At 42.2% G+C, this 12157-nt stretch overlaps 1 protein-coding gene across 1 annotated transcript in view; it reads left to right on the forward strand.

Moving 5' to 3' along the window:
* The window catches only part of LOC137151039 (bromodomain and WD repeat-containing protein 1-like), a 106413-nt gene extending 101338 nt beyond the window's left edge, over positions 1-5075 (forward strand). Inside the window, exon 39 of the mRNA XM_067545236.1 lies at positions 2188-5075. Within this exon, the coding sequence (XP_067401337.1) occupies positions 2188-3383 (1196 nt within the window). The 3' untranslated portion in view covers positions 3384-5075. The remainder of the gene's footprint in view (positions 1-2187) is intronic.
* The last annotated feature ends 7082 nt before the right edge of the window (positions 5076-12157 follow it).

Here is a 12157-nt window from a genome sequence, read left to right on the forward strand (position 1 = left end):
TGATCTAGGATGTGATAAGATCTGTATTGTGAGAAGCATGTGAACACATGTGCCTCTTGGTACAAAACTCAAGATGTGGGTTCCAAATGTATTCAGAGCCAGCATCCTTTAGGCCTTCAAAAACCAGCAGAGCCAATTTAAAGAGACACTGACTAGTAAATTTCAAATGTGAGTTGCAGTTACCCTGAGGTACTACTACATCTGCCCATGGAGACAGCTGTCTTTTCTGTGCTTTTATAATTGTCCTCTTTAAAATGTTTGTCTCTCCTCTACTGCTTTGTAGAAAATTCCACACAAATAGGAGAAACTACTCTTTTATGTAGAAGAAAAAAGTTAAACTAAACGTTGATAATATTTCTGTGTAAATACACAAAGTAAAACTAAAAATGGAAAAATTTTATTTTCCAATATCTTCCATTTATAGTAATTTGGGGTATTACTCAGACAGTAATGTAATTATTTTAAATTGGGTGTCCCCTTTAAATCATTCTGCTCCTCAATAGGCAGCCAGTGTGACAAATGCAAGGCCGTTATAATATTATTGAGACAAACGTTGGCACCCCACGATAGAGAGTGCCAGCGTATATCTGCACTACCATTTAAAAAAAACCAAAAAAACCCACTTCTGTAGAAACTGAGTGGCAATTTTGCAAATTCGCCAAGCCATTATTTTGAAGAAACATGAAACCAAAATGTGTAGTGTCAGCCTTGCTATTGTGTGTAATTTTCACCACAGTTTTTTATAAAGTTGTTTTGAGCATTCAACACATACTGGGAATGTATGTTCACCAAACTATGAAGCTCCTAACAACCTCTTTTCTGATCTAGGGCTGAATTAGAAGTCTTTTTGGAAAAAAGAAATTAATCCACAAAGCAATATCAAATGCATTAATGACTCATTTCTGACATTAATCTGAGAAGGGTAAAAAAGGGTTTGTCCTTATGTGCTGCTTTCTGATGTAGAGAGAACCTGAAAAGCTTTTTTTCCAAAAGATTTTCTGTTCTTAATCTCTGTGGGTTTTAGGTATCATTCTAATTACAGTAATAAAATATACAGCCTTAATACAGTTTTATGAAATTTAATTAAACCAGATCAATATAAACCATAATCCCATTCTGCCATGGGATCCATCAATGCAGAGCAGTCCCATGACCTGTTAAATTTCCTTGAAATATTACTCTAATATCTAAAGAAATCAACTAAAGTAGGTTTTAAAGCAAGCACATCATGACATGCCAGAGAACATTAAATAATATCAAGTACTTTTATATTTAATTACATTAATTATAACATAAGATGGTATATTTTTAGGAATTTAACATTTCTTTACTAGTTTTCTGTACTGTCTTTTGTCAAAGGTTTTTCACATTCCACCCTGTCCTTGCCTGTTCCTTTTGGCACACCAAACAAGACTTTGGTTTTTGTCCTGTTTATTCCCCATCATTGTTATATCTGAGCATCTGCCGTGTATGGATAAATAGTGTTATGAATTTATAAGACCTCTTTGTGCGTGCGTGTGTGTTTGACTGTATGTGAAGACTAAGGAAAAATATTCTGAAGAAATGAGTTGTGTGTTCAGTTCTGAAAGTGTTATGGTCTGATCATTTCTGTTTTGGGAGTGAGTTCCACAGTCTCAGCCTTTTTACTTCCCTGTTCATTTATCAACTGCATAAACTATCAAAATTCTTGTGGGAATCGAATTTAATTTGTGCTTTCTTTTCTTTCTGAATGACTTCCTCTGCATTAGCAGAACAAAATTTATTGCAGGTTGTGTGAATGTGTATAATTACTGCTAGAGATTTCTTTGCAATAGAATGACAGTTTTAACACTACACATAGATATTTAGAATCTGGAGATCATTCCTCCTCTTGAAGGTAAGTAGTGATTTTCGGATAAACTATTTGACTGTCAGTGTGAGTGAAGAATGCCACTTCCAGTACTCTTTTATCTCAAAACCAAAGCACAATGTTGTAAGTTACGAGGATGTCCATTATTGATCCTATTTTAAATAACTGCTCAAGAAGTACATAGCTGAGAAGTACATAAGCTGTACTTTAATAACATGATTTAATAACATGATTTCTATGTATTTCATCATTAGTAGTAAAGTTTGTACCTAGTAAACTATATAATTTTAATAGAAATGTAAGTTATTTAAAGCAACTTTTAAATCTTTATTTTGTAGAATCAACCTCTGAGGAGATTGGACAAAATACAAAAGTGCTCAGGAGCAGGACTTGTGTGAATGACTGCAAAAAAGATACGAAGTCGGCTAGCGAGACAGTAAATGCCAAAACTGTTACTGGGAAAAAACCTCCATGCAGAAGTGCTACTTTGGCTGCTAATAAAATGAAGATCGTGAGTGATGTAAAGAAAGAACTCTCCAGCTCAGAAAGTGTGTACGCTGAAAAAAAGAACAGAGAATTGCCTCACTTAACTGTATCTGCTGCATCCAAGAAAAGGCTAATGCACAGCTCTAAGTTAGATGCTAGTTTCAAGTCTGAAAGTGAAAAAGTAAAAGAGGAACATACCAACAGGAGAAAACTTTCTCAGTCTAATTCAACTGCTGCTAGAAGAAAATACATTAGTGAGTCTGAAAGGGAAAAATCTGAATCTGAGAAAGAAACAAAAATGACACACAAGAACAGGTATAGTAATGACTGTAAGCAGCCATACAGAACTGTCCGTGCTGCGTCTGTTAAAATGAAAAATCCCACAGTAGAATTTTCAGAGGAGGACTCCAAAAGCCCTAAGTCAGAGAAAGGTATCTGTCAGAAAGCTTCTGACCAGTCAACTTCTGCACGCAAACATCATACAGTGAACAACTCTGAGGATGAGGCAGATTCGGAGTCAGGCAAGTGCAAAGGTAAAAAAACAAAGGAGGTGACCAGTCAAAAAGCTGGGACGTCTTTCAGAAAAGCAAAATTCTTGAGTGCTGTAAAGGACACAGAGTCTGAAACAGAAAAGAGGGAAGATGGAAAAAGTTCATTGTGTCAGAGGAGGGATCCTTCTGGGACTGAAGGGATTGGAAAATCTGAACCTGGTGCCAGTTTACATTGCTCTTCCAATTTAGAATCTGAAACTGATTCCAGTAACAGTAGCTATAGCAATGCCACAAAAACAAGGAAAAGAAAAAGAAAAACAAAAGTCATTAGAAAAGGTAAAATTTCAACTTCCAATGTGTCTAAACCTTCCAGAAGGCCCCAACGAACGAAACTCCCTAAAGTTAATCAAGAAAATGACTCTGAAGATGTGGACTACACCAAATATAAAAGAGCAAATCGACGTTCTAAAATAAGAACTAGAAATAGGGGTAGAAGGACTGTGAGATATGATGACGTTGATGATGATGGTCTAGATGACCTAGATTGTGGAACATAACCTTAAGAGGAAAAGCCAGTTCACTTTTTTTTCCATGGAAATAGCGCTAGAATTCATGATGAATGCTGGCTCCTCTCTGTCCTACATTTCAGGGAATATATTTATATTTTTCTATGAAAAAGTTATTAATGTCAAATCTTGACTCTCCTTTTCATAGTTTGACTTGCACTTGCCTGCCCATGCAGCAGCATTTAGCACAGATGCCAAAATGTGCCTCATTATAGGGGCAAAATTTTGTCTTTACTAGTATTTTACTATATATAGCAAGAGTTTAAAAAAAAGTTAAACACCTGGCAACAGATCCAATAGCAGTATGTTGAGTATTATTACAGATGCTGCAATGTGCTACGACCTAGGTCATACAATATAAGTGCACTCAAGAAGAGCTGATTTAAACACCTCTTTATGTTGTATGAAATCTATACAACAGTAACAGACTTACAACTATTATTGTACATTATAAAAAAATAGTGGTGGATGCTGACATTACAAACAGAAGTAATAAATGATTACTACATAAAATAACAGCTTGAATTAGTACAGTTCTACCACTATTGAAAATACACAGCCTGCAACAACTAGTGATGGAAAAGATGTATTCACCGATTTTTTTAAAAATTGTATTGGTTTTGCTGACAGACGGTACTATCATTTTTAATATGTGACTTCCATGCTGTAAATTTGAGACCATGAAATGCAGGTGAACTTTTGGGTCTAAGGTTTTTTGTGTGTTTTCTTTACATATATATATATATATAAAAAAGAAAAAAAAATTGTGCTGTGTATTTTTAAAAACTTTAGTATTTAAAACTTGTTTCTTTTAAATGGGTGAAAAGTTTGAGGCTCAGAATACTATTTCAGATGTTTTTGCTATGGTTGCACACTCGCTTCTTTAAATTTAAACTTTTTAACTTAAAAGTGCCTCGTTATGTAAGATTGTAGATACATTGATAAACCACACCAAATTCGGATTGTCATAATACAACACCTACATGCTGATGTTTGAGTTGCCATTGTTAAGAACAGAAATAATTGCACCTATTATTGCATATGAGAAAAGGGTAAGTGAGTTGGACAATTGTTAATGAGATTAATGTACTTTTTTCAAACTAAAATATGTAGTTCTGAATCAGTTTCTATGGCAACGTGCAAAATGTTCGGGGGGTGGTATTTAAATCCTCCTAAGTGGCTTGATATGTTTCAGTACAGTAGAATCTCAGGAAGAAAGATGTTCATGAGTCTGCTGAAAGTGTAAAGACTTTTCTTAATGACAGTTTTATTTCCAGTTGTTCCCCTTCATACCCAAAATTTGTTTAGTTAGTTCAGATCTAGATGTTTTGCTGCCAACATATAACCGTTTACCTTGTTGCCACAGCTCAGTGCTGTCCAACCTTGGGCATAAGAATCAAAAATACTATTTCAATAAGGTCAGGGGACCACAATCAATTCTCTACCATGTTTCTGCTCTTTGCACTGTTCTGGTGGTACAGAGATAATGGAAGGCACAGTGAGCTGGCAAAAGGACAAGCAATCCCCAGACTGTTCCAAACTGCACCATTGCTGAAGCAGAGAATCAGGGAGCTGTAATTGGTGGCTGATTTAAATTTTTCTCCCCCTTCCCTCCCCCATTTCCTGGGCTTCCCTGGCCGGTTGTGAGGGAGAGGAGCCATCCTTTGCTAGGTACTCCCATAGGACCAGGATCAGGTACAGCTAGTCTGTATTAAGCCTAATGGAAATCTAGTTTACACCATTTGTGCCCTAATATTTTGTTCCTTTTCTGATTAGAATATAGCTCTTCAATATATTTTTGTAGAAGTTTGTGGCTTTAACTTGCTCATCTTGTCTTTGTCTGATTTCTTAAGCAGAGCAAAGATACCAAAGTTTGAACCAGATTGTCTGTTGAGACTGATAGCTGTTTTAAGTGGGGTTTATTGTTTTGATCTAGTAGTTTAGAAATGCCCTTCTCAATACGGATGTTTTCTTTATCTAAAAAGTAATTGGCTGCATTGTTCAGTGGCTGCTTGATTGGGTTGATAATTAGGGGTTTTTGAAGTGTTTACTCCAATACTGGAAACTTGAGGATATAAGGGAACCTCAGAATTCTTGTCATCTAATTGAAGTATAAATTAAGTAGGGCTGTTGTGGATTTTCATTTTCAACGTTGGTGTGTAATTTTTTTTAGACCTAGATTTAAGGAGATACCACTTTTAAAGTTCAAAGATAGTACTTTCACAGGAAGCATATAATTATAGGTTCATTAAAAAAAGCCTAAATGTTTGGGGACAAATTCTGCCCATTGATGTACTTAAAAGAGCTCTCATTCTGTGCATGAAAGGGGAAAATTTGGCTTTCCTGAAGTACAATCTTTCATAAGTCAACTTGCATTGTTGATGCTATATACTCACAAGATTTGACAACCATTCTCTTATACACACCCTAATCGTTGGGAGAAAACAAAGCCTTTTACGCTACGTTATCATGTGTTCCTGGATGGTATTTCAGTTTACTGTGTATAGGCCGGTAGAAGAGTGTTCTGACTACAGTAGGAAGATAGACATTTAGAAGGTAAATGGAATTATTTCTACTGATTCTTATTTAGCAGTCTTCCACCCCAAGGCAAACAATTATTCTTTCACAAACATCATTTGTAAGTGAACTGCAAGACTATTTTAAGTTGTAAATCATTCTCAGAATGAAACTCCTTGCACTGTTGAAAGCTTTATTGATGTAACAGTAGTTGTAAGAGAGCTGCAGAATTCACAACTCTGGACTTTGAAAGTGTGGGGGAAAATGGGGGGAGGAAATGGAACAGAGGCATCTCAAAGGTCATTAGTCAATCCTGTTCTGTGCCAAGTTGTGGCCAGAAGGAAATGTCGGAATCGCAAGCAACAGAACCTGTCCCCAATTATATAGGCGTGTGCTTGGAGATGGACCCGGCAAACATGAGTACAGGTGCTACACCCCCTTTGGACCATAATGTGTGTTTAAGGGAAGTGCTCAGCTTCCATCCCACTCCTGCCCCCCAAATCTAATTAGGGCATACCCTGTTGTTAACAGTATGCATTACCTGGTAAATTTGTGGCTTTGATGTTGTCCCTGCCCAGAGTAGCAACACACACTGTACTCCACAATAGACTACTTCTGCCCTCCTTGTGGAATATTTAGCTGGCTGGCAGGTTCCTTGTGAAAGAAGAGGCACTAAGCTGCATCTCTGTTCTGCATCATTCATTGGACAAAACACCATTGACTGTAAGATTGAGCATCTATTGTGAATCCAGACTTTGAAAGGGGAACTGCAATCCAGTTATTCTGTTGCTGCTTGTATACTTCAATATTAAAAATAGTGATGAAAGAAATATGTATATCAACAGAGAAAATAAATACTGTTTTTTCTGGATCCCTAATTTGAAACATGGGGGTGGTGCCTCTTTCTTTAAGCACAGGAGACAGTTAAGACTTGGCTATAGGGCTCCAGGACTTGGCCTTACCACTGTCTTTAGAGACTGAGTGGCTATTCACCAATTCTACTTTATTTATTAGAATACTATTTTCTAAAGCTTACTTTGGTGCAGCAGTAAGCAAAATATTTCCCATTTCTTCTCCTATCCCTTAGGGAAACAAAACAGTGCTAGGAGGAAAAGCTGCAGAATAGGAGTTCTGCCACAGCTGCTCACTACCACATATCCTAAATTTGTCAGTCTGGATGGGAAGCTGGGCTGTCTTCCTCCTCCTTTTACCACCCTCCTGCCAGCTGAGACTTCGACAACATTTCTGTAAAGATGGGGCTTAACAAGTTGGCCCTTCTCACTTTACAGAGTTCTTTAGCGATAAATCCCCAGATTTCCCTCTCCTCCTGGTTTTAATCCTTTTCAGAATGGAAAAGCTGCAGGTTTAGGTGAATAAGTCATGTGGCAAGAAATCTGGCCTGCTGTTTGACTCCTTTTAAATAAATTAAAAAAAAAATCTGAGCTCTTGCAGGGATCCATCCTTGCATTTGTTACTAAGGAGAATGTTAAACAGCATCTTCTAGGGATAAACGTTTCAAAATCAGCATGCCCAGACACCTTGCAGCTAAAAGAGTTGGCTGAGATCTCTGGCCTAATATTGTTAATTCTAATTAAAACATGGAATACTGGGAAAATTCCAGAAGACTGGAAGAGTGCTAATATTATGCCAATATTAAAAAAGGGCAAGCAGCATGACCCAGGTAATTTACAGGTAGGTGATTCTGACATCAATCCCAGTCAAAATAATAGAAAAGCTGATAGGCATTCAATAAATAAAGAATTAAAGGATAAGAATATAGTTAGTGTCAATCAACACAGTTTTATGTAAATTGGTATCAAACCATTCTGATTTCACTTTTTGATGAAATTACAAATTTGGTTGGTAAAGATAACTGCACATAAGTAAAATACTTAGATTAATCTGTTTTCTAAGACTTTTGAGTTAGCTCACAACATTCTGATTTTAAAAATAGTACTGTACAATATAAATAAAGCACATGTTAAATGGATTAAAAGTTGTCTAACTGACAGATCTTAAACTACTTATTGAATGGATGTGTTTCCAGTGTGGTTCCTCAGCGACCTGTTCTAGGCTCAGTGCTATTCAATATTTTTATTAATAGTTGAAGTAAATATAAAGTCATAACTGATGAAAATTTGTGGATGACACAAAGATTGGAGTAGTAAATGATTGATAGGGCAGTCACAAAGTGATCTGGATTGCTTGGTAAAATGGGCCCATTCAAACAATGCATTTTAATATAATCAAATGCAAGGTCACACAGCTAGGAACAAAAATGCAGGACATACCTACAGAAAGGGGGACTGTATCCTGGACAGCAATGACTCTAAAAACTATCTTAAGGGGTCATAGTGAACAGGTGATTCAATAGGAGCTCTGAATATGATACTGTGGCAAAAAGGGCTAATGCAATCCTTGGGGATATAAACAGGAGAGTAGTAGGAAGGAGGTAACTTTACTTCTATTGGCACTGGTATAACCAATATTGGAATACAGTCTAGTTCTGATGTCAACATTTAAAAAATAAGGTTGAAAAATTGGAGGGAGTACAGAAAAGAACCCCCCCAAAAAAGGTCTTACAATGAGATTTAAGAAGTTTAGGCAGTTTAGCTTACCGAAAAGAACTGACAATGGAGCATGATTATCTTCATGTGAAGAAGATACCAGTTACTAACAGGCTCTATAATCTAGTAGAAAAAGACATAAGAACCAATGGCTGGAAGTTTCAGAGCCATTCAAATTAGACCACATTTTTAAAAGCGAGGGCGCTCAACTATAACAAATGATGAAGGAATGAGGTGGATACTCATGTGATGGTATGCAGAACTTCTGGGGTTCAGCCTAGGAGCTGTGGAACCACTAGGTACCCTTATCAACTATTTAGCTTGGGGGAAAGCCCTCCACTTTCTTCTGGCTGGTGACCCACAGACTGCTTCACTGAGGGAACCCAACCCAACTTGACTGCAGGTACCACTAGGCACCCAACTTAGTGCAGTGAATGCTTTCCAGCCACTCATGAGCCAACAATAGCATCCAGGGACCCAGCGTTATACCATCTAAACTTGGTCAAAAAGCCTGACCAGGGGAGATTATTATCCAGTCTGCCCTTCCCTCAAAGTGGAAGGAATGTGCAGGAGCTTTTGTTACTGAGCAGTTTGTCTAAACACTTTACTCAAAAATCGACTGGTTAGGATAAAACATTAAACAAGTTGTTTAACTATAGGAAAATAGATTTTAAGTGATCAGTGGCAGGTAGAAAGAGATTAAAGGTAGTTACCAAATGAAATAAACATAAGATTGCAGTCTCTGTTCTACACACTAACAAGCTCTTGAATTAGCAATCTCTCACCCTTGTTAGCTGGTACAAGCAGTCTCATAAACACAGTCTGGGCAACCTTCCCCTGCCGAAGACTTTCCTTGCTGCTTTAAAAGTCCTTGTGTCTTCCAGATGATCCATCTGATGTTGAGGTGGGGAGAGAAAGAAGACAAGTTATGATGTCACTCCCCTTCTTTTATAGTCCGTTCCAGCTTGCTAGAACAGTCCATACATGAGACGTAGGGACTGTGTTCTCCATTGTTCAATCAGCAGCATCCCATTGCGTACATGCTTCTTGGTGAAGTCTCCAGGGTAGATGTTGAGAGAGCAGATCCTCCTTGATGGGCCATTAGCACATCCAGCCACTTCATTGTTGTACCTGAATAGTGGTTAAGGTGTTTCCCACTTCACAACATGTTCTAGTAGCATTTACAACAAGATTTTATATCTTCACATATTATGGTAGCACACACAGTCCAATAGGATATTAATAGTTAGCAGATCAAGGCTTTTAAAATACTAAACAAGGTGTATCTTGTACAGAACATATATTCTATCTTTGAGTGATTGCTCATATCCATTCCAATATAGGTGAGTGCGCGCCCCGTGCACTGGTTCCCGGAACTTTTTTGCCCCTAGCAAGCCCCGTAGGGCCGGCTCCAGCGCCCCCTTGAATGCCATGCTCATGCTGCAGTATATCAGGTGCCGCCAGCCCTCAGTTCCTTCTTTCCGCCCGTTGACGGTAGCTGGAACGTCTGCCCCTTGCTCTTCAGCAAGCAGCAATCCCTGTTTCTAGTTGTATAGTTGAGTTAGGTGTTGTAGTTCAGTTAATTAAGTACAGTAGTTCGAGTGCACAACAGAATAGATAGTTTGCCCTTAGGGGCTTAAGGTTGAGCCATGCCTGGCTCAGCCGGGTTTAAGACCTGTGCCGTCTGCAGCAAGGTCTTTCCGGTAAGTGATCCTCACGACCACTGCCTCCGTTGCCTCAGGGAGCAGCACCATAAGGATAAGTGCCGGATCTGCAAAGCTTTTAAACCTCGCACTGAAAAGGAGAGAGACGCACGCCTCTGAGCCATGCTTATGGAGTCTGCGCTTCGGCTGGACTTGGAACCGTCTCGCTCCCCTGTGGCACTAAGTGTATCCTCGGTACGCAGCACACCGCCGGCACCAGGACAGTCGGTACCACAGTCGACAGTGCCAAAAAAGAAGAAGCGGCAAGGTGCCGCTCACAGGGATGCCACCGGTACAGCCGGGAGTTACACAGGAGATGCCCCAGTCACGTGCCGTGGAGAGTGCTCTGGCACCGGCATCTCCTCGCAGGGAGCCTCCCCCGACTCCTGGGGGTGGGGGAGTGCCCCTGCAAGGGCCGTCGACACCGGAGGCGTTTGCTGCGGCACGCGCCCTCATGGGCATGCCCATGCCTCCGTCTCGGCCGAGGGGACCGGCGTCTCTGAGTAAACCTGCGCTGGGTGGCCCCGGTGGGTGGCGGAGACAGGAATCCAGTTCTCCCCCCAGACGGTTGAGGAGGGTCGAGAGTGCGGGCTCCCCTCTCTGCTCCGACACTGGATCGTCGAGCTCCTCGACACCGAGGGTGGTCTCAAGGATCTGGCACGAGGCGACGCCGTTCCAGTTCCGACTCGCGAGATCTTCGGGATCCCGCACCAGGGCACGACACTGGCCCTGATCCCGAACACACACTCCGGCGCGGATCCCAGCGGCCGAGCAGACTGAAGGCACTTGGCGCCGGTCCCGATCCCCGGAGGGTAGCTCGGCACAGATGCGAGCGCCTAACCGCCACTATGCCCGCCACTGCTCCTGCTCCTTGGACGTGGACAGAGAGGCCCAGCACCGGTCTCGATAACCAGGGCACTCGGTACAGCTCCCGATCCCCGAAACACCACTCGGCGAACGAGGTCTCAAAACACGACCGGCGCCGGTCCTGATCCCTGGCACATAACCCGGCGTGGATCCCAGCACTGGATGACAGTGGGCACACTTCACACCGCTCCTGGTCCCCGGTGCGCAGTCCAACGCGGAGCCCGGTGCCTGAAGGGACCCGGCCCTCTCGGCACCGGTCCAGATCCCCGGCCCGCAGCCCAGCATGTCCATCTTCTGACACCCAGCGTGCCTGGCACCACTCCAGGTCCCGGTCCCACAGCCACTTGGAGGACACTCACCGCCGCCGGTGCCATCGCTCTTCATTCAGCCCAGTAGAGCGCCGGCACCGCTCCCGATCCCCAGCCTGGTGCCGGGCCCGGCGCCAAAAGCCTCGGCACTGGCGGAACCCTCGGCACAGTGTCACCGCTCCCGCTCAGAGTCCAGGCGGGGGCGTAGTCCTGATGATCGGCATAACTCCAGATCTCCTGGGAAGCACCGCTACAAGTCCTCAGTGCCTCGATGGCGGTCGTCCAGCTCCTCCAGCCACTCGCCTCACCGCCGGCACCGTGGGCATCGTCGAGACCGCTCCTCTTCGTCCCAGAGCAGGTCATCAGGGAAGACCAGTAGGGACCGCAAATCCCGGCGACACCGGTCCTGTAGCTTGGGATGCCATCCGCACCGGGGCCCTCTGCACTCGGTACCGGGGCTGATCACAGCTTGGCCTCAGGGCCCCTGGCAATGGCCATACTGGGGCACCTGGGGAACTCAGACAGCCCAGGGTACGGTGTTGGTCCCCTCCTCGACGGCCCACCAGCCACTGCCCCCTCTGAGCCAGCTGGATAAGGGTCATTCCTCCGGGGAAGAATCTGACTCCCAGGAGGGTTCCTCTACGGGGCCCCTCCCACAGTCCTCTTCCCCGTACGATACAACCGCCAGAGACCAGAGGGTACCCCTCCCTGACTTCAAAGCTCACCAAGAGCTACTTACGAGGGGGGTGGACAACTTGAGCCTAGAGCTTAAGGAGTTCTCTGAAGAGGAGGACCCCCTCTTT

The sequence above is a fragment of the Emydura macquarii genome, unplaced genomic scaffold (assembly GCF_026122565.2).
Source record: "Emydura macquarii macquarii isolate MOO-44397 ecotype Brisbane River unplaced genomic scaffold, CSIRO-AGI_Emac_v2 contig_1043, whole genome shotgun sequence".
NCBI lineage: Eukaryota > Metazoa > Chordata > Testudines > Chelidae > Emydura > Emydura macquarii.